The sequence below is a fragment of the Berghia stephanieae genome, chromosome 3, assembly GCF_034508935.2.
Source record: "Berghia stephanieae isolate SIO BIC M18660-M18661 chromosome 3, UCSD_Bste_1.3, whole genome shotgun sequence".
Taxonomy (NCBI): Eukaryota; Metazoa; Mollusca; class Gastropoda; order Nudibranchia; family Aeolidiidae; genus Berghia; species Berghia stephanieae.
Window position 1 is genome coordinate 99,590,002 of NC_088362.1, and position 23,954 is coordinate 99,613,955.

General features: G+C 36.3%; 1 protein-coding gene across 1 annotated transcript in view; it reads right to left on the bottom strand.

Moving 5' to 3' along the window:
* Window positions 1-23,954, bottom strand: part of LOC144968970 (uncharacterized) — an 86,681-nt gene that overhangs the window by 9,596 nt on the left and 53,131 nt on the right. The window contains exons 3-4 of the mRNA XM_078907873.1: window positions 3,401-3,496; window positions 2,516-2,687 (exon numbers count right to left, since the gene is read on the bottom strand). Coding sequence (XP_078763999.1) covers window positions 2,516-2,687; window positions 3,401-3,496 — 268 coding nt within the window. The remainder of the gene's footprint in view (window positions 1-2,515; window positions 2,688-3,400; window positions 3,497-23,954) is intronic.

Here is a 23,954-nt window from a genome sequence, read left to right on the forward strand (position 1 = left end):
TTTTAAATTGTTTTGTTGCCTTTCTGTTTTGTTTTTATTTTAGCTTATTTTTGTTTGTTTGCTTTGTATTGTTGTTATTATCGTTGTTGTTGTCATAATAAATAATATGTGTCATTTCCAGTTTATAAAATTGACATTGAATATAAGCAAGGGACTTTGAAACATTGTGAAGCGCATTGAACATGGTAAATCCACGGATATGCGCTATTTAAAGGTTCATATTATTATATGTATCTATATATGGATTACTTTTGTTTTTTAATATATATATATATATATATATATATATATATATATATAATATATATATATATATATATATATATATATATATATATATATGACTATCACGAATAAATGTGTAATAATAATAATAATAATAATAATAATAATGGTATAGATTTATAGTGCGCCAAACATCCCTTAATCAGGAGGGCTCTGGGCGCATAACATAGATTAATTTAATCAAAGACATTCGCACTCATACAAATTATATATAGGTATATATAGGTAACGTCTTTGATTACAAATTAATTCGTGATAGTCAATCGATGGAGACGGCATCACAGTCAGGCTAGGGTGTTTTACATTATAATCTCTATTGTAAAATTCAACCATACTGCAACAGAACGCATTTCTTTATTTAGCCAGAAGATTTTAACTATAAAATAGGCAAAAGGTCAAAAGGTCAAAATGAAGATAACAATCAACCTGTCAAAAAGTATCAAACCTAAGACCTCTTATATTTTTGTTTGTTTGTTGCTTTAGGTCTCTTCCAACACAATTGAGGTTATATGAGAGACCGCTGAAACAAAAAAAACAAGCAATCTAACAAAAATAGTACAAATGTAAATCAAAATCATAACCTAAAGACATCATAAGCTAAATTATAAATAACCAAGAACAAACAGGCAGAAGATTTACAGAAAAAAAAAAATATCCCCTGTCAAAGATACAATCACAAACCAAAGAAGCAGGATAGGCTAGTAAAGAGAAGAAGAAACGACATCACTATCGGATCGTACACCCATGCGAACATCATAGGTATATGATTCAAGGGTGATGCTCCCATCCAACCACCCGCCAAGAGACCTCTTATAAATCTCACGTTTGAGACATTGACAAGTTGGGAATCATCTAGATAAATAGGTCGATATTTGAAATAAATAATTTTCTGGCCAACATTGAAATAAATATTTATGTGTTTGGCCGGATATTATGAATGTGAGAGACCACCATGTGGCCAAAATGTGACACTCTATTATAGTGAGATTAACAAAATGTAATATATCTATCATTGCAATCTGATATAACTCACGAGGATTAACGAGATTGGTTTAAAACATGACGGGCTTCATAATAACAGTTAAGGCGTTAATCTGTATGGATCTTGCATTATTTTGTCTCACCAAAAAAAAAAAAAAAATAAAAAAAAAAAAAAAATAATAATAAATAATATATATATATATATATATATATATATATATATATATATATATATATATATATATAATTTCATAGAGATAAAGCCGGATTTTGAGTGGCATTTGTAGCACCGACGGGATCAATTTAGAATGAAACGCGTGTTATATAAAAACATTAATAATAATAAAAAGAGCAATTCGTGTGACACGTTTCGAGGCTGGCGGGCATTGTCAAGTATTAGGCGTGTTCTATTGTTTCCTTCCATGTGGAAATTGGCAAAAGTGTCCATCACATTGCTCGGCCAATGAAAAAAAATCCCAAAAAGAATGTGAGCCATCTGGTCTCTTTCATATTATGAATTATGTTGTCATCAAATTTTTGTGAATTATTGGCGAAAGCCGAAAAGTAAATAAACTTTAAATTCTTATCTGCCTCTAAACAATATACCTATTTTTTAAATAACTTTTTTGACGCGGTAATAGGTAAAATCAGCCTAAGATTGTTTGACTAATGTATTTATTGGATGATTGACTGACGTATTGATTGATTGATTGATTGATTGATTGACTGATTGATAGATTGATAGATAGATTGATTGACTGATGGATAGATTGACTGATTGATAGATTGATTGATTGACTGATTGATTGATTGACTGATGGATAGATTGATTGATTGACTTATTGATAGATTGAATGAATGTGAGGCTATGTCGTCTTGTAGCATGACACCCGCGATCGAATCGGAAGGTCCTGGGTTCGAGTCATTGGAAAAAGGCTCTTTACTCACATTACCTCACCATACCCGGGTGTAAAATGATTACCTGACCTGGCCTAAAACAGCGTTGTCTTTGTCTATTGTAACAAATTGTAATATCGCCATGCATGGGGGGGGGGGGTTGTGTTTCGTGCGAGTGTTTCTGTTGGCTTTGTACCCTTGCAGCGCTTTGAGCATATTTAGTGGATATTGCGCTATATAATAAGTAGTCTCGTTTTTTTATGTGTGTGTTTGTTTGTTTTTTTTTTTTTTTGTTTTGTTTTTTTTTGTTTTTTTTTTACTGAACGAGCGCGTGATAACAAAATCTACTTACATATCCGTTTTTGTCCGAGATGTTGTTGGTCAGTTTGAGTTTATGAAAACTGACCACTTTCTGCATCCACTGCTCTCCAGTGCATGGTGAGTCTGGGTGGATGTAGCACCGTCTGGGCATCTCGGGGTCAGCTTTACCGGCCACTGTCCACTTGCCGTTGTGGAATTTGTACCTGGTCATCCGATCCAAGTTGGAATGGAGAGAATTGAGAGAAAAGAGAGAATTGAGAGAAAAGAGAGAATTGAGAGAATTATCAAAAATGTGTTCTTGTTTTGTTTTTTTTGTTTTATGATTTTTGTTTATCTATTTGCAGGTTCTCTTTACTTTAAAACTAAATGTAAAAGCGAATGAAGAATGCGTATTATGCGATAATTGGATTTAAACCGGAAGGAGAGAACGGTACTGACGCTGTAACTTACATAATTGTGTGGTGAGTAGGTTGTGTGTGAGTGTTTGTTGTAATGATTGTTTCAGCAAGTATTTGTATTTAGCGCTTAGTCTGTGCCTTGGGTTTTAGCTCTATATAAGTTTTCAGCATTATTTTTTTTATATTGTTTTGTCTTGTTGTGGGGTTGTTTTTTGTTTTGTTTTTTTTTTTTTTTTTTTTTTTTTTTTTTTTTTTGGGGTGAGGGGATATAATATTATCTATTTATGTATTTTTGTATATTTGTTTCTTTGTCATTTTTTTCTTTTGTCTTTAAAGCATTATTTTGTTGTTTTGTTTTAAATTTACTTTTTACTATAAACGTAATTGACTTAAAGATATATTCGTAATATTAGGAATCCATAAAATATCCTGTATTGTTTCGATCAGTGTCTGTGTGAGATTAAAGGGAAGTATTATCGATAATAAATACGAAGAACGTTTAAAACTGGAATTCTCACCTGCAGTCATCCACCGCCATGATGTCCAGTACCAGGAAATATTTGGACTTTTTGTCCAGACCGGACAATCGGACTTTGTAGGCTGGGAAGATTCGTCTGGAAAGAAAGGGGAGGAAGAAGAAAAATTAAAATTAAACTTTGGTTGAATTTTTATCATTGCTTACTATCTATCTATCTCTACATTAAATTTAATTTTTATAATAATTGACAGTGATTTGAACACAAGAAAATTACAAAATGTAATTTTCGAGTGACAGAGACATGACTGACACCGCTACAATAAAGGACAGGAATAGAAAGTTGGAAATTCAAACATTCTTGTGTTTTGTTTTGTTTTTGTTTTTCGCTTTTTGTTTGGGGTTTTTTTTCTGTGTTTGTTTTGTTTTTTGATGTCTTTTGTGGGGGAGGGGGGGGGGGGGGTCGGGGTTTTTTTGTGTTTTTTTTTTCTTTGTTATTTTTCTTTTCTTTTTTTTTTTTTTGGTTTCGGGGGGGGGGCGGTACATATTTTTCCTTTTTTTATTTTAAAATCAACTCATTCGTGAGGTTTTAAACCGCGGGCCTTTCCATTCATATGACTGTGGCTACTAAATATACAAATCACACAGCGTCTCACCAGAAATGTGAGTCTTTTACACAATGTTTATCTTCACGCCATCAAGCCATTTTATCAGATAATAATATTAAGTCTAATGGTGTTCCAAAAGTAGCCTCAATGAAGCCAACACCAGATACGCCACAGTATTCACTTTACACGCTTTGGCTTCAAGAAGTCTCTCTCTCTCTCTCTCTCTCTCTCTCTCTCTCTCTATCTATCTATCTATCTATCTCTCTCTCTCTATCTCTCTCTCTATCTCTCTCTCTATCTCTCTCTCTCTATCTCTCTCTATCTATCTATCTCTCTCTATCTATCTCTCTCTATCTCTCTCTATCTCTCTCATCTCTCTCATCTCTCTCTATCTCTCTCTTCTATCTCTCTCTCTATCTCTCTCTCTATTCTCTCTCTCTATTTTCTCTCTCTCTATCTCTTCTCCATATCTTCTCATCTATCTATCTTCTCTCTATCTCTCTCTCTCTACTCTCTCATCTCTCTTCTCTCTATCCTCTCTATCTCTTCTTCCCTATCCTGTCTCATTCATCATCTATCATCTCTCTCTCTCTCTCTCTTACACAAACGGGGTTATTCATATACTACATTATCAAGTTGAATTTAACTTGACATGCTTCAGACATTGCCTAAAAGCTACAACAATTTCTATCCATACCCATTCTTGAAAGGGAAAACATCTATAAAGAATGACCTAATCTCCTTATTCTCTAACAAAAAAGTTTTAGTTTGCCATAAATTGTTAGATACTTTCAAAAAAAGTTAATTTTTTGTTTTGTTAGGGTCTTTAATTTTTTTTTGGGTGAGTATTTTTCTTTTTGTCTTTTGTGTTTGTTTGTTTTTTTTTTTGTGGGTTGGTGGGGTGTTTGAGTTTGTGTTTTGGAGGGGAAGGGGGGTTGTTTTTGTTTGTTTGTATTTTGTTTTCGTTTTGTTTCGTTTACCTAAGTATTTTATTTTTTTTTTGTTTGGTTTTGAGACTTTTTCACACGTTCTAGGAGAGATCTGAATAGAAGAAAATTTCTGGGCAAAATGAAAAAAAAAAGTATTTTGACGGAGAACATGAGTCCCGTCTCCAACGTGTTCTCATGGCTCCTCCTGACCACCTCACAATTTTCGCACTCTGCCAGCTTAGTCCACATAAATACTATGTCACTAATATATTAAGCACTCTTGTCAGGCGGGATTCGAAATGGAGAATTCGGTATATCGAAAATAAGACATCATTGTCATTAATTACAATCCCCCACAAATAACTAAACTCTCAATCATATTCAGGTTTGTTGGACGAGAGACCATGCGAACAACCAACATGACGTTCTCTCTCTAATAACTTTTCCGCCGGTGACGTCACAGACTTTGGGTGACGTCCAATCAAGGGACGCTACTTTTCCGCTAATCGCATTCCCTATAATACCAAGCTTATATTACAGATATGAAAATTACATTATTTTTTTTAAAACCTCAATTTTGATGCCAAACTGAAAACGAATACACCGGACAATACTGTTCCCTATTCAGCGGTTTTCTGACACTGATTCCAAGAGAGTTAAATGGGAGAGTGAGACTTCGTCGTTATCTTTTGGTCTACGGGTGCTAAGTGGTGAAAATGGACAAAGTGTCACCTCCAGTTAAGTCCATTGCGTGTCTGCTACGGTCAGCCTTTTGTTTGCCCACGGACTACTCTGGGGAATCGAGAATGGTCACTGGAGTGAATGACCAGCCTAAAAATTAAAAAGAAAAACACCACTGACTTGTGGGTTGCTGTTATTTTTTAAATTGACAAATCCAAAGAAAAAGGAAAATTTTGGAAATAAACTCCATGTTTAGGCGACAATAAGTGAGTGCAAATCTTACTAACAACTCGTGTGTTTTAAACTTCAAGAAAAAAATATTTCTAAACACCCCCTAGCCTTTCACACACAAAAAATAAATAAAAAATAAAAAATAAAAAGGAACATAACACGAGCTTTCATCCAGGGCAATATCCATTAAATGTGCTCAGAGCGTTTTACAAAGGGTCAAGTTTCAGCCCAAAAGCAGTTTTAAAATCAAAAGAATTCATGATCATTATTTATTAAAACTTCATCAGACTTCGCAAAGTAAGAATTTTCTGGCTTAACCGTTATAATAATGAGATAATCCCAGCAGTTGTGTAGCGGTATCATTATAGATACATTGTAATATCCATATTTTTCAGTACCTAGCTTCTTTTTGAACAAGAATCTAATGTATCACAAAGTACGTACGAATACTTTGTCTTCAAACTCATTTAACCCAATTATTGCTAAAATACTTTTCAAGATCATCTCTTTAAAATACATTTTTAAAAAAAATACAAATTAAAGTCTAGTAGAGGCATTACACGCTGTCTAAAATATATAATCTGTAATGTTATCCAATGTGTAGATGGAACAAGTGAGCACTATATAGGTGGTGGCGTATATCGGGATTTAAGGGTGTTGAGGTAATTTCTGTAAGCTGTCATTTAACACGGGTTTCCACCTGTCTATCAGGGGTAAGTGTTTGTTATCTCTGTAATGTAACGACTGATAGGAGGGACTAGAAGCAACAGAGGAAAGGATCGGGCTGGAGCAGCTACGGAGGTTTGATAGCCGAATGCAATGGAAGCGATTTATATTCGGGTTTTCGTCCAACAGAATTAACGATGATCGTAATTTATGATTTGATGCTGTCCATTGATTAGATGTTTCTTTATAAATGTGAACAGGCTGCTTTGTTTGTAACATTTGTAAAAAAAAATTTTTTAAATTGAGCTTTTATATAGATAGCGCAATATCCACTAAACGTGCTCCAAGCGCTTTACAAGGGGTCCCTGAAGTCACAAATTTTCAAGATCCACGGATCAACGCTCTGAAGTCTACATACATACCAACTTTGCACTCCACGTTTTATTTAAAAATTAGGGCGGATCTGACCTCCAACAATGGAAGTAAGTAGGTCACTTAATTAATGTATCGATTGACTTCTATGATGAATGAAGGCTATCTCGTGGCTATCCTGATCACGCTATCGTGGTTTCAGTACCAAGGTCATGTGATTTCACTCTCAAAAGAACGCTGAAGTCATTCATTGTTTATTCATTGAGAAGATTATAGTAACAATGAAATACTATTATAAATGACTGTGGGAAAGTTACAGTAGTAGTAGTAGACTCTGTGACTCTGATGAAATAGTTATTTTCTCTCTCATTTCAATTTGGTCAGGAAACGTTTATCTCATAATAAATAATATCTTTTGTGTTCTTCCTTACATATGAGTCAAATTTACACACTTTATCTTTCTCTCCATAATATCTATATCAGAAGATTATCATCGCCACTTTTGGAATCGCACAAACTTTTTTTTTTTATATTAAAAAAAAACCCCCCAAAAAACCGTTATAATTAGTTACTTCATAGCAAGGTGTTTCCTCCTAAAATATAATTTCATGTGAGACTTTATAATTTTCAACCTTCATAATAACAACGTGTGCTGCAATCACTGGGGTTTGTTTTGTTTTGTTTTGTTTTTCAGTTCATTAGATTAACTCACGCTATGCACGCGCCACGTAGTCTGTGTATAAAATACACATGTATAAACTAAATCAGGACAAGAGGCGGCCGGGGGGGGGGGGGGGGGGGGGGTGGGGACTGTTTTGTTAGAGTGCGGTAAGGTTGCACAGAATTAATGAGTTTGATAACAATAATAAAACTTAATATGTAGGTAGGTATAGATAGAATGCGCTTGGCCAAGGAGTTCACAACATTGCCATCCGGAAGTATAAAGGACCAACACACAAACTCTGTGTAACCATGAACTTTTATAGTCTGGTTAAGCTTAATGCAGTTTAGTGAGAACAACTCACAAACGCGGATGGCAAAAACAATAACAAAGGCCTGAGTGACGTCATCTTCGAACTATCTATATCATAAAACACGGTTATTACGGCGCTCATCACTGTGTGTGTCATGTATTGGAAGGTCGTGTTTTGATGAACTACAATGTACTGTAATGCATTTAATCAAGAGCAGTGCGAGTGTTAAAATACAGAGCTTTTTTTATTTTGTTTTGGGAATGTGCACGGATGGTGCTTACGATACTTTTGGGTCATGCTAGGGTCTTGATCCACATCGTAATACAAACCCAAAAAAACAGCGAGATTCTCTTTTGATAATGATTTGTCGCGAGAAAGAAATAAGTCCTTATAATTACAAGCAAAAAGCAAAGTGTTAAAGAAGAAGAAGAAGAAGAAGAAGAAGAAGAAGAAGAAGAAGAAGAAGAAGAAGAAGAAGAAGAAGAAGAAGAAGAAGAAGAAGAAGGAACACAGTTTTCCATACAATATCCATAACTCATGATTTTAAAAAAGAAATCCACTTATGATTAATTATCAAGGTAAGTGTTTGTCATGCCTTGTCAGGCAATGTTTTCAATATCGGGATAATTCCAACCGTATCATTGCAAACTGAATGTCAACGATTTCATTGAGAATAAATCGAATAGGAAGCGGAGATCCGAGCTGATGACAACCAGCTAATGTGAAAATAAATTTTTAAAAGGACTTTTGAAATTAGCAGGAAAGTTGACGCCAACACACGCACTTGAAACGTAATTCATGAAATAATTGAATATCGGTATAATTCCAACCGAATCATTGCTAACTGAATGTCAACAATTTGATTGAGAAGGAAGCGAAAAAAGAGGCTGCTGATGACAACACTAACTAATGGGGAAAATAAATTTTTAAAAAGGACTTTTGAAACCAGCAGTTGAGTAAGTAGCAGGACCGTTGACGCCATTCCACACCACTTGAAACGTAATTCATCAAAGTATTGACACCTCCGGTCTGTCTGTCATCGTTCAATTTTATTTTTCCACCATCTTTATATTATTCTATTTGCAATCCTAAACGTTTCAACAACCCTAAGTCGAGGAGCAACGCGTTATTCATTTAGTGTTGACACCTCTCATTAGCGACACCCTTCATTATTTCAAGAATAAATGAATCCATACATCTCCAACTATCAAAAAGAGCCACTTGATTTTTTTTATGAATAGTTTTTGAGATAATGTGCGAAACCCATAGATAGATAGCTGCTGGGAGTTTAAATGTTTACACACTAGACTGATTAAGGTTCAGGCAGGCTTCTTCTCCCCGACCGTTTTGATATTGCTGTCTGTCTGTCTGTCACACCGATAGAATAACAAGGACAGAGCGAGAGAGGTGAATTATTCGAACGTTTTGTCTTTCAAACAGACCAATTACGTCAAGTGTGGCTGGCAGGAATCGAATTTCACGACGGATGAAAAAAGGTAGGAACTTGGAACCACCACGTAGTCGGCACAACGGCGCCAATAACTTATTTTCTAATGAAAGCTAAACAGTGGTGACACTGACGGTGCTAGGAAAGGAAGTGCAACGGTACGGAACGCTGACAAGATCCTGGTTCTAGTCCAAGCCTATCGATAATTCCAACCTACTCTGGCAAAATTCTTTTTTTTTTTTTTTCTTTTTCATTTTTGGCCGGAAAACGACTGCTATAAATATCGATAGATTAAGATAACTCCCAACTTGTCGAAAAATATGAAATAAGAGATATAAAATAAGTCTGTCAACTTTTTGGTCTTTACTTTTTAAAAAATTAGTGGTCATCTTGATTGATTGGCATTTAAAATTAAAGTTTTCTGGCAAAAATTAAATAAAATGCGTTGAAATATATGGTAAAATGTATTGATTATTAGGTCTTCTCGACGGTTTGTAGAAAATATCATGAGACTGCAAACAACTTTGACGGAAATGCATTTTCCTTTTCAGTCATAGCACAATTAACTCTGCTGATTAATAAATAGTTCTTCAAAATTGTATTATGTGATATATTTTCTGCTTTTTTCAAACACTACTTTGATGGTTTCATAAGTTATCATTTTATCCACTCGTGTTCAAACCAATTCGGCTAATCTTAATCTTCTCCTCCCCTCCCTCCTCCTCCCTCCCATTCCCATCTCTCTCTCTCTCTCTCTCTCTCTCTCTCTCTCTCTCTCTCTCTCTCTCTCTCTCTCTCTCTAATAATCCCCCCCCCCCACCTCTTTACCCCCTGCGATCAAATCGCACACATATTCTCATTTAACCGACAACATTAAGAATCTAATTACCTTCCTGTATCTATTCCCGTAGTCATCAAACTTTTGTCTCGTGTATTTCAGAACAGGTTGTATCTAGGATTTCTCGCCCTTTCAAAACGCCGCTTCACCTCCATTCATACCTCCCGTCGATACCCAATCCCTTATATAAACGCTACATTTACATTTCAATAACAGCGCTGCAGGATCTCGCCTTCATTCTTCACGTTAAAAAAATTTCACCCCAGCATGGTAGCCGTTTGGATTTGAATGACACGCCAGGACATCTAACTCTTCAGTTAGTTCCATTCCTTACTCATGTGTTCATCTGTGAAATACCTTTCATTATATTCCAGACAAAATCTATCCCGAGACCCCCACGTCGAGTCCCACTATATCACACCTCGATGATGCAAGACGAGCCCTTCAACCAAATGTTCATTTATCCCATTCTTTTGACAAAAGTGCATTTCCATTGACAAAATGCCTTTTTTATAATTTACTCAGAGATCTTCCACGTCATAGATTGGTCGATTAAAATGACCCAATAGTTTGTTTTGTTTTTTGTTGTTTTTTTTTTTTTTTTTTTTTGTTTTTTTTTTTTTTTTTTTTTTTTTTTTTGTTAATTTTAAAAATAGAAAAAAAAAAAAAAAAAAAAAAAAAAAAACAACTTTCAAGAGTTAGGTTTCAGACATTCTGACAAGTTAAGTTTCATTTTGATCTTGTTCAGACAACATCCACAAAAACTTGCGTCTAGTCTTGTCCGTGAGTGCGTCAGAAAAAAAAAAAAAAAAAAAAAAAAAAAAAAAAAAAAGAAATATTCGATTCCTTTCAATTTCAACGTCAATGAAAAGTTGGAATGTATAAGTGGTATGACAAATTTGAGACGAATTGCGAAATAAGTCATCATCATCATCATCATCATCATCATCATCATCATTATTATTATTATTATCATCTGAGACAGATGAAATGAAGCGGTCTATGATATAATTCTATATGATTGGCTCGTGTTTCCCATTGTGTGTGTCTATCCAATTGAGACTAAATGACGCCAGTATGAAAAGAAAGGCGTAATATAATATATTCTATAAATCAGGGATGAGATTTATCCTTGTCTGAAACGTATAGCTGATCGAAGAGTTGTTTTATTTGTCAGTGTGTGTGTGTGTGTGTGTGTGTGTGTGTGTGTGTGTGCGTGTGAATCCTCAAATAAACTCCACACATCATGCCCTATGCGGTCATAAAAATTAATAACCTGCCCCCCAAAAATGGTCTTATTTTGCATGTCGTCATCGCCGAGGAATATTGTAACATCAAAACTTCAAAATTTGATGTCAATGATAAACAACTGATCCTCCGTGACCAGGAACTATCACAGGCTGATCAAAACGACGAAAAAGAGGAACAGATAATTTTTGCCGAAGCGAGCAACTTGAGGATTTTGACTAAGGAGACAGAAAATGTCTTACTTTAAGATATTCTCATGAACGCATTGTGCTACTACGAGTTCAGATCAATATTGAAGCATACATGAGCAAGAGACAATTAGTTTATAAAAGGCTAGATAAGCATTGCTTACCTTAAATAACTGCTAATATTAATAGTTTTGTTGGGAGACCTTCCATAAGCTACTACATCCCAAGTATTCTTGTTCTAGTAGGGAGGTTTGGGAGGGGGGAAAGTTGTTTGTTTTTTTAAAGTCTCCCCCCCCCCCCTCCCAACCCCTAGAACTTCTAGTAGGGGTTTGTTTTTTTTGGGGGTGGGGGGGGGGGACTTTAAAAAAAAAAACTTCCCCCCTTCCAAACCCCCCAACTAGAACAAGAATACTTGGGCTGTAGTAGCTTATGGAAGGTCTCCCGTTTTGTTAGCCTTATATTTTTACTGAGAAATAATCTTTTTTTCTTCTTCTTCTTTTTTATTTTAATTTGAAGAGGAAAAACTGACAATAGTTTAGGCTAAGAAAGTAACTTGAAGGATATTCACGTTTAAAGATGTCTGGTGAATTAAAGGGGATAAGACGGAGAAAGGTTTGAGCAATCTCAAGTCTGTTTGGTGGGGATTTGGTGACTAGCTTGTCGGGCGCCGCATACACACGTTGCCTAGCAACCCAATCATGGCGGAAGCGTTTGGTGACGCCGATGAGGGGAGGTGAAGCGAGTTGGGCTAATCAGCGCTAATGTGTATTAGCAGTTTATCGTCACCCTGTCTCCTACAACTCCCAGCTGATATTGCGTACTGTACGAACTTGCTCCTGCATTCTTTACATACATTCATTGTTTTTGTTTGGGAAGAGGAGAGTAAGTATTATACTGTAGCAGTGATGTAAGAGAAAAGAAAAAGAAACGATGTAGGAAGAGAAGGAGGAGGAGATAGAAGAAGAAGAAGAAGAAGAAGAAGAAGAAGAAGAAGAAGAAGAAGAAGAAGAAGAAGAAGAAGAAGAAGAAGAAGAAGAAGACGACGACGACGAAGAAGAAGAAGAAGAAGAGAAGAAGAAGAAGAAGAAGAAGAAGAAGAAGAAGAAGAAGAAGAAGAAGAGAAGAAGAAGAGAAGGAAGAAGAGAAGGAAGAGAAGAAGAAGAAGAAGAAGGAGGAGGAGGAGGAGGAGGAGGAGGAGGAAATTGCGGGGGGAGGAGGATAGGATTGGTAACAGCGGAAGGAGGAGAAAATGAGTGAGATGTTTTTCGTTTAGAACAAAAGCAGAGGAGGAAAAGGAGGTGGTGGACGGAGAAGGAAAGGAGAGGAGAAGGTTGACGACTGGTATAGATAGTTCGAAGATGACGTCACTCAGGTCCTTGTTATTGTTTTTTTTTTTTGCCATCCGCGTTTATGAGTAATGCTCACTGAACTGTATTAACCTGACTATAAACGTTCAGTTTTGTGTGTTGGTCCGTTATACTTCCGGATGGCAATGTTATGAGCTTCTTAGCCAAGCGCATACTATCTATATCATTAGAAATAGAAGATATGCAATTCCAACGTTAACATGACACCAACACCAACAGCCGAGGTGTGACACCTTCAAGGGTGTGTCACACAAGAACACTCCATGCCACCATGAGGGGGTGACGACAAGATTTACGAGTTGTCGTAAAGCACACGATACGAGTAGCGAGCTCATCAAATAAACACTATCATACTTTACTTGAGCTTTTATATAGCGCAATATCCACTAAACGTGCTCAAAACGCTTTACAATGGGTCCCTGGCCAACAGCAACACGTAACATTTAGAACGGGACATGACGCCTGTTAGGCGATATTACAAATTTTTGTTTGGACAAAGACAACGCTGTTAACGGCCAGGTACTCGTTTTACACCTGAGTACGATGAGAGAATGTGAGTAAAGAGCCTTCTCCAAGGACTCAACTATGCGCCGAACGCGAGGCTCGAACCCACGACCTTCCGATCCGAAAGCGAGTGTTATACCATTTGACCACATTACCGCACAATATTGTAGCTGATAATGATGATACACAAAATTGTTTCACTTAAACTGTTATTATTGGCACAGTAAACTGTTTTTGTTTTGTTTACAACTGGCTCTTATACAAATTGGTCAGTATAGCAGATAGGATAGTAGGATTTTAGTTCATTCACACCTGAGTTGAGTGGGGTAATAATGATATATTATGCAAAGTGTCTTTCTCGAGAACACAATTCAAGCACCGAATTAATTTTCTTTTTCAAAACAATTCAAAGACGCCTTGAGTTTTGTTTTGTCTGTGTTTTAGTTTGTTTGTTTTTTTTTGTTTTTTTTGTTTGTTTGTTTTTTTTTTTGCTTGTTTTTTTTTTTTTTTGGGGGGGGGGGGGGTTAAAAAAGTCAAAAACAAAAACAACTCGAGGTCTATCGATATATAAAATAGAAATATAGAAGGGGGGGGGGGTATGTTTTGTGAGAGTATGGCTCGTGCTATAACTTTTTTTTTCTCACAGTCATTTCTAGATGATTTCATTGTTACTTTAATCAACGCAATGAATAAATCATGAGTGACCTCAAACGTCTTTGGACTGTGGAGTCACATGACTTGATTGGGTAAACAAAGCCATTGTGGCGTGAGCAGGGTTCCCACTAATCTTTATTATTGTCAGTGTTATACTGATGGGAATTATATTTCGTGTTTTTTAATCGTGGGAAATTGTAAGTCTTTTCCTTTTTTAAAAATTTATATGATCATCATCATCACAATTATCATCATCACCAGCATCATCATCATCATCATCATCATCATCACCATCATCATCATCATCATCATCATCATCATCATCGTCATCATCACTATCATCATCATCGTCGTCGTCGTCGTCATCTTCGTGATCATGCCCACTAGCATCATCATCATCATCATTATCATCATCATCACCATCATCATCATCGTCATCACCACCACCACCACCGAATTAATCGATTTCAAATGTAAATCAAAACAAAAAGTCTATCTGTTTAAACCATCTCCCAAATCCCTACTATGTATTCATAAAATCATCACATTTTCATAATCCACACACAATATTTATACACTATTTTTTTTATTTATTGTACTCAGTAGTTTTCCAATCACGTGTCGCCACTCCAAGTCACGTAAAGACGTCAACAACAAAAAAAAAAAAAACAACTTAATCCAAGCTCAACAATTTAACCCTTTCACGGCGGAACTTACTTTTAATTTGTTAAAAGTGATGGTTAAGAGAGAGAGAGAGAGAGAGAGAGAGAGAGAGAGAGAGAGAGAGAGAGAGAGACCAACAGACAGAAAAGAGAATGGAATACAGGTAGATAAATAGATAGGTTGATAGATAGGTTGATAGATAGATAGATAGATAGATAGATAGATAGATAGATAGATAGATAGATAGATAAAAAGATAGATAGATAAAAAGATAGATAGATAGATAGATAGATAGATAGATAGATAGATAGATAGATAGATAGATAGATAGAAAGATAGAAAGTTGGGGGTTCAAATGAAGCATGTGAACATCGATTTTAATACTCATAATAGATAATTCGTTAATAATGGAGTACTGATCAGATATCGATACAGAGAGGAGGTGATATTCTTGATTTTCATTTAATGTTTTTGATTAGAAGCAGAGAGTGGGGGGGTTTGTTAGCCTTGTCCTCGCTTTTCTTTCTTGTCTTCGTTTGGTCTGCATTCGTTTCATACACACTTTTTTCAGATCTTCTCTCGTAGTGAAAACGACAGGCTAGTAATGTCGGAATAAATTTAAAAAAATAAAAATAAAATTGAGATTTATATAGCGCAATATCCACTAAATGTACTCAAAGCGCTTTACAAGGGGTCCCTGGTCAACAGCAACATTTAACATGTAGGACGGGACATGACGCCTGTTAGGCGATATTACAATTTGTCGGACAAAGACAACGTTGTTAACGGCCAGGTACTCATTTTACACCTGAGAGAATGTGAGTAAAGAGCCTTTTCCAAGAACTCAACTATGCGCCGAGCTCGAGGCTCGAACCCAGGACCTTCCGATCCGAAAGCGAGTGTCATACCATTGACTCAACTCGAAGCCCACCTTAGACGTGATAATCCAGTAAGACTGTCGACCGGTTTATCGCCAGCAGCCGAATAAATTAGGCGAAATTGTAAAAGCCACCGATAACAATCTCATAATAATTTGCTGCTATCCGCAACACGAGTGGCTAATTTATTTTTAGCCCCTTTATTATCATTAAAATCTCGTATCCCCTAGTCATCTAGAGACTTTTCAATCCTAATAACAGAAAAGTTAATATTCCTTTTTTTAACAATTATATTTGTTTATTTTTCTAGCTGATTGAAGGATTGTTTGAGTCTGAATTTGCCTTGTTTTACATTTTCCAAAACAAAAACAAAATTAAAAAAAAAACAAAAAAGTAAACAAACAAAAACAAAAAATCCACATCGCAATGTTATGATTTATCCTACATTCGTATTAATCGACGCGCACTTATTTGTAGGTCTGATAACCGAACGCAATTAATTATGATGTGTTTGATTTAACATTGATGTTGTAATGGACAATATTTCGGCGTTGGTTTGAGAGTATTAACAAGAGATGAAGTGAGTAGAAAAGTGCCAGAAGACAATAGAGAATAAAATTTTTCGCGGCAGTGGTGAGGTTTGAACCCGCGACCTTATTGGTACGACAACTCCGCCTGGCCGGTGAGAGCGTGACTCTACCGTATGAGCTATCCACGAATACAAAAATACTCGTATCAAACTCAGGTCATTCCTAGAGCTCTCTCTCTCTCTCACCGACTTCTGGAGACCGCGAGTTCGCCACACAACCATCGCGAGAGTATTAATAACTTCTTTTATAAAAATGGGCTTATGACAAATTGGGTTATCAGACCTATAAATGGGAACACGTCGGTATGAATGTATCAATTTATTCAACTTATTTTTGATATTTTTTTAAAGTGAAACTACGAGAAATTTTAAATCTCAATTGCTAGCTTCCTTGTATAAAAAAAAAAAAAAAAAAAAAAAAAAATTGCAAAAACAAAAAAAACAAAAAAAAAACAGAAGTGACAGTAAATTCACTATCAATAATACATTGTAGTAGCATTTTTCGACTATCTATTTCAAGCTCTCTCTCTCTCTCTCTCTCTCTCTCTCTCTCTCTCTCTCTCTCTCTCTCTCTCTCTCTCTCTCTCTCTCTATTTCAAGCACTTATTATTATTATTATTATTACAGGACGAGAACTCCCTAATTTCTAACACTACAACAAACCACCTATGACGCCAGCCAGTGGCTCCTGTTGACTTAAAGGCAGTTCTGTCCATAGAGAATACAGGACTAGTAGTCTGTGGTTCTGTCTGGCCACTTGGCCCCTAGAGCCACTGGCTGCTTGGCCATGTCTGTCTGTCTGTCTGTCTGTCCGTCCGTCTGTCTGCCTCCAGTAACGATTGTTAATGATACATATAATAAGTAATTGATTTGAAGTTCCTTTAGGTAGGGTGTGTCTGTTCTGACTGTCATTGATTCCAATGGCTACTAGATGAATTTTTGAGTTATTAAACTTGTTATTTTTAAAATAATACCAAAAAAAAAAAGAACCTAAACTGCACAAACTGCTCCTTAACCATATTATTAATGAAAAGGAAAATAAATTGGATATTTAAAAGCATATTTCCACGATTGACCATACTCTATTTACATCAAAATTCTTCTCCCTCCCCAGGTCATATGGAACCAATCTTCCATTTCATACAGAAGAAAGCCGGCCACTGAACGTCCTTGACCTCTTCCAATATCCACCAATACCTCTAGCCATGTCCTCATCACATCTAAGTCGATTGATAACTATAGATAGAATGAAGTTGACGTCAGTCAGGTCTTTGTTATTTTAAAAAAAGAAATTGCCATCCATGTTTATGAGTAATTCTCACTAAACTGTAAAAACAGACTATTAACGCTCATGGTTACACATAGTTCTGTGTGTTGGTCCGTTATACTTCCGGATGGCAATGCTGTGAGTTGTCTTAGCCAAGCGCATACTATCTATATCATTTGAAATTTGCTATTTATGTCTTCTAGACGTATTATGTCCTATTTCTAACGGTCTTTCTGACATTAGTTTGTCATATTCAAGATAACAAATCGTCACAAATATTCATTTCTGTTTTAAATCACAGACAATATTATAATATTACGATCATAAAAGCCATCGTTTGATTCAATTTATTATAATTTTGGCAGACTTTGATGACAGACAATTTAACCTCTTTGGATTTCTATCTGTCGGGTTGGACGTACATTACTACTTAACCTAACTTGGGAACTGGCAACCTGGATCAACCACAAAAATGCAGGGAGGATCGGTAATCAGTGATCACCCTCGAGTCCAAATAAAACCCAACTGATTTCCCTACGTCCGTCCGTCCGTCCGTCCGCTCGCCGCCTATGAAAATTGCGAATCGTGAAACTAGTAAATTGTCCTCCTCTTCACAAATATCACCTTTCCTTTGTTGTACACTTTGTTATGGGGGACTCTCGCTCTCTATTCTAACGACCCTCCTCTCGTCCGTCGTCCGTCGTAGTCTGTCTGTTGTCTGGGTGTCTGGAGTGTCGTCTTATGCTTGCTCGCTTTGATTTCACTGTCAACATTGGTGAATCTCGATGATGGCCTCGCAGACACTTAACTCTTTAGCCGTCAAGGGCCGCTGATAACGGCTCGTGTTATCTATATCTTTTCTTTACTCTTAAAAACCCCCGCACGTCGCGTCGCCACTGACTGCTTTAAATAACCTCCCACACAAATGTATAAAATATACACAAAAATGACGACATGTCTACTACTTTATTACTTACTTGCTGCCAACTCAGTCTATTTCGTTGTCGGATTTTTGTACCGATTCTAATCATCGGGTTAATAGTCATTTTATTATAATAAATTCGCTGTGTTGTCGTCTGTCTGTCATTGGATTGGGTATGAAACAGATGTTGTCTTAATCCTGACTCCCGCCCACTTCGTTGTCAGTTCCCAACCATAAGGCAATCGTAAAAACAAACTGAATTATATTCATTTTTACAGTGAAATATTGTTATACCGTCCCCCTACACGACTGTTGCTCAAACTTCGTTTCCCATAAAGTTACGGTTAAGTCGAACGGGAAACATCATCGCAAGACATTCGCGCATTCGCTTCAGAACATGCCTTGAGTTGTCAATAATACATTCAGGGCGCCGTAACAAAGAGTTTAGTTTTGGGTTCTTTGGGTGTCTTTTTATCAAAGGGGTTTGTTTAGTTTAGTTTGTTTGGATTTAATGCTTAATTTCTTTCTGCTACCGACTGGCTCATCATAGAGAATACGTTCCAAAAACAAATAGACAAACACAGACCCGCCATAATGACCATCAAGCTCAACAGTGATAAATCATAGAGAATACGTTCCAAAAAACAATAAATAGACCAAACAAAAACAAACAAAAACCCGCCATATTGACCATCACGCTTAACACTGACAACGCCATCTACCCTAAATCGATTGATAACACAGTAAGTTCTGCCGTCATCGACTTTATGATACATAATAATAATTAACCTTACCTATACACACACTATAATATATAATTTGTAATCAAAGAACATGGCGGTTCGATGTGACTTGTACGGCTGCTTGGGCGAGGCGAGGAGGACGACATGTCACAGGCATTCATTATTGTTCTAAGGCGCGTGGCTGTCTAGTCTTTCTAATTGCATAGACTCATATCTAGATTAAAAGCGGCGATTGACTGACTTGCCGCATTGGCGGCTAAAGTAACTGGTGCGGCCTTTTCAGAAATGGCAAGTAATTCGTTCTATTTTTTGTTTCTTGCAGAACTTACCAAACCCTTAGACCTATGACCCTTCGCTCTCTCCTTGTTTTGTTTTGTGTCCTTCAGAGGCATAAACTCTTTTCGTACTAAGTTTATGGCTTTTTAAATTATATACAACACTGATTGGAAGTTTTCCATATTGACTTTGTATTACGTGATTATTGTAATGAGACGTAATGTGATAATAATGTAATGTTAGACTCTTCAATTTTATGGAATTCGAAACGAGTTTCCAATTGTAACTTGACCTGAGGATTCGACGCGTCGAGTTGAGGATGAGTTCGAAATTTTAAACGCAAAAAGTTCAAGGGCTCTTTTATTGTCTATTTTTTCAATTTTTAAAAAGTTCTTTATTTTTTTCTCTCCTCTCTTGAATGTATCCGTGTAACCAAAATATCATAGGGCGGCATAGAAGATGGGTGCGTAAATGGATATTTATAATAATAATAATATAATAATAATAATAATAATAATAATAATAATAATAATAATAATAATAATAATAATAATAATAATGAAAATAATAATATTAATGAAAATAATAATAATAATATAATAATAATATAATAATATATACTGATAATGATAATGATAATGATAAATAATAATAATAATAATAATAATAATAATAATAATAATAATAATAATAATAATAATAATAATAATAATAATAATAATAATAATAATAAACAAAGAAAGCAATTTGGAATAAGAGATAAACCCCACGATGTCCAAAACCGCCCGACACAAACTATAAGAGAGATTACACAGGAGACGAGAAGGCGGAGGGAAGACGCATGTTGTCATCTTGTCTAAATACTTTCAGATTTCAGACAGACTCCAATCTCAACCAACCAACCCAACGAGAGTTTCTCTCCCAATGTCATCGCTCTGCTAGCTTGCTGGGATTGGATGGAAGGTCCATTGGATACGTGGGGGTGTTTTTGTGGCCCTTTAAAACTTGGGGAGGGAACAGACTGCTATCAAAAAGTCTTTAACCAGTTAACTATCGTACTCTGGAAAGACAAGTTGTTGTTTTTTAATTTGGCCAGAAAACTCGTCCTTCAAATATCCATCGATTTAAATGACTCTTGTCTTGGAGAGAAAAAAAATCTCTTAAACCTGGGACTTCGCAAAGTTTTAATAATTCCAGGGTTTGAGGTTGTTTTTTTTTTTCTTTCCAAGATGAGGGTCATTTAAATCGATGGATATTCGAAGGAAGAGTTTTCTGGCTAAATTCCTAAATACGCGTTTTTTTCTTTCTTTTCAGGGTACGGTAGTTAACTGGTTAAAAAGAGACTGGGTCTCGTGGCATCAACTGTAACTCTTGGGAGGTTTGAAAACCTAGTTTTATGGTCTTTCCAATAATCTACAGGTTACTTCAGGCCACTACGACGGTAGGTACGAGTAACTCTGCTGTTTTGTGTTGTTGTTGGGTGTGTTTGTTTGCTTTTTCGAAAGAAGAAGAAGAAAAGTAGCAGTAGTAGTAGTAGTATTAGTAGTAGTAGTAGTAGTAGTAGTAGTAGTAGTAGTAGTAGTAGTAGTAGTAGTAGTAGTAGTAGTAGTAGTAGTAGTAGAAGAAGAAGAAGAAGAAGAAGAAGAAGAAGAAGAAGAAGAAGAAGAAGAAGAAAGCATTCTATGATGCAAACTTGAAATAACGAAGGGGGGGGGGGGGGAAGGAGAGAGAGAGAGAGGAGGGGGGGGGGGGGGGGGAACAAGTTCGTTAACGATACCCATTATGGTTTAAACAAAATTCAACCCCTGTTTTAAAATTCCATTTAACATTAAAATTACAACCGCCATTGGTTAAATTGCGCATCAGACCCCCCCCCCCCCCACACACACACACACACAAACACACACATACACATACACAGCTCGAGATCCTTTGATGTCAAGTCCTCTGACTGACATAATATGGCTTTCCATAAAGTATTATTCAAACATACGTGAGGCCATTATTAAGCGTATATTTCACTCCATGTGTTATCCCTTTATTTAAATCTACAAAAATGTTTACGTTATTTTAATATAGACGAGTCGTTATCCGTGGACAATATAGATTACGTCATTTCTTTTTTTTTCTTTTTAATATGTATTGTTTCTATGTCTATTCAAGACTGAACCTGTGTTAGCACCCCCCCTCTCTCTCTCTCTCTCTCTCTCTCTCTCTCTCTCTCTCTCTCTCTCTCTCTCTCGCTGTACCTATATCTCGCTGTATCTATCTATATATAGATTTATTTATCTCTCTATCTTCTCCTCTATATTATTCGCCACAACATTTTATTTGTTATGTGATTATGTATGTTTGTCTATCTGTTTGCATGTATATATTATTTGTGTGTCTGTGTCTGCCAGGGCAAGAGGCAGCCGCCAGTGGTGTCGCCGAGGTGTTTGCCTTTGTCATCAGGTGAGAGCCCCACCATCTTTGATATAGCCTTCACGGTGTCATCACGACTTTCGCCACGGTAGACACCGCTACTTACCACCCCACTGCTAACACTAAGCCTGGGTGTCCACGAATTCAATTATCAGACATGTCACAGGATAGACACGGCGCTAGGAGTAAATACTGATTATGATGTACGCGTCAAAGCTTTATCATATTGACGAGATAACTTTGACAAACTCGTTGAATAAGATAACCTCAAATATAAGAAATTGTCTCAAACTTGATACTTCTTTGAGGGTGCAATTATCTTGACTCAGAATGTAATTAAATCTAGATTTACAAATGATATATTTCCACCAGCATAGCACTAAAATATTATTTTAATAAATCTGAACCTTTTTTTTTTAAAGACTCCCAATCTGGGTTGTTTTTGTTTTTTTAACCCGAATTTTATCAACTTTGGCTGCAAATTATTTTTTTTTTTTTAATTTCACATTTGTAGATACCAAAGTATAGATAGATCTGTAGTATGTATAGACGACATGCGTGTATAATTTTAGTGGACACCAGCCCTTACTCGTGCCAATGTCAGCTACTTCTAGTCAGTGTAAGTTGATATCGCCAGGCGCCAAGATCATGATGGATCTGACAGGCCCTTTGATATGGGTATGATAAACTACTGAAGGATTATAAGGTAGATGATGGCAATGTTTACATGGGATGCACATGCAGCCACTAGGCCACATATTCTTGACAAAACAGGCTTCATCTATCTCTTCATTTTGGACAGAAAGATTACTTTCTTCAAATTAAATTAAACTATCCCTGAATTTGTTTGGAAAAATAAAGGTTCGAACCCGAGATCGCTCCGATTAAAGAACATTCAACGAGTTGAGTAATAGCCATCTTACTCGATCGATAATTGAAGAGAAAACTTCACTGACAAAATAGAGGGGAGGGATGGGGGGGAGGGCGGTATTTAGTAAGGTACTTTCTTCGAATTCTGTCCCATAACAGTATGTAGTGGTTGTGAAAACACCGGCGTTTATGGATGAAGATTGTGTTGTTGTTGTTGTTGTTGATGATGATGATGATGATGATGATGATGATGATGATGATGATGATGATGACGACGACGATATCTATTTCCAACAGGGTTTTTAAAAAGCCAACAGTATGAACTTTACGGCTGGGAACAATTCATTAATTTAATACATCCGAACTCGACCCAACGTCGAAGACAAAATGCAAGGGACAAAAAATAAATAAAATCACATGTTACATTCCCAATATGTAGCTAAAATAAGCTTGTAAATAAATCAAGAGAGTGCCAAAATGCCAAATTACAGGAGCCAAAACAAAAAGGAACACAATCCACAGCCATGACATAACGTAAGGACGGTAACTCCTAACACCCGCCGACGCCAGGCTGTCTGCAGTAATCAACAAGAGGACATGGCCAAAGGTGCTAAGAGTTATGGCCCCTGTCACTAAGGCGAGCCAAATTGGTTGACTGTCGCGATTTGGAGGGGGGAGGGAGTAGAGAGATATGTATCATAGATTTTGGTTTAGTTACATTATGGCTACCTAGATATTATAGACTAATTTTTAGATACGCAAATATACAGTGGAGATTGAGACACCTTTAAGATATGGAAGCGAAGGCGATTATAACATTCTATTTAATATCACTAACTGTCCATCGTCTTGCGCTAAAATATCGTAACCAAGAACTGATTCTCTGTAATGGTAAAGCATGTTAGACTGGTAATCAAGAAGTCTGAAGTTCGATACCTGGTAGGGGCAGGGCGAGTTTTTAATTTTGCATTTATTTTATTTATTTATTTATTTATTTATTTTTTTTTGGGTGGGGGAGAAGGGGGGGGGGGAGAGAGAGAGAGAGAGAGAGAGAGAGAGAGAGAGAGAGAGAGAGAGAGGGGGGGGGGGAAGAACGATTTGATTTTCATTAGTACTGGAACAACATTTTTATGATTTTTTTTATAATCATGCACATCTTTTCTCACACCAGACACAAATTTTTCACTTTAATATCATAATCAATATTGGTCAAGTGGTATGTGCTGAGAAAGGGGGTGGGGATGAGAGAGAGAGAGAG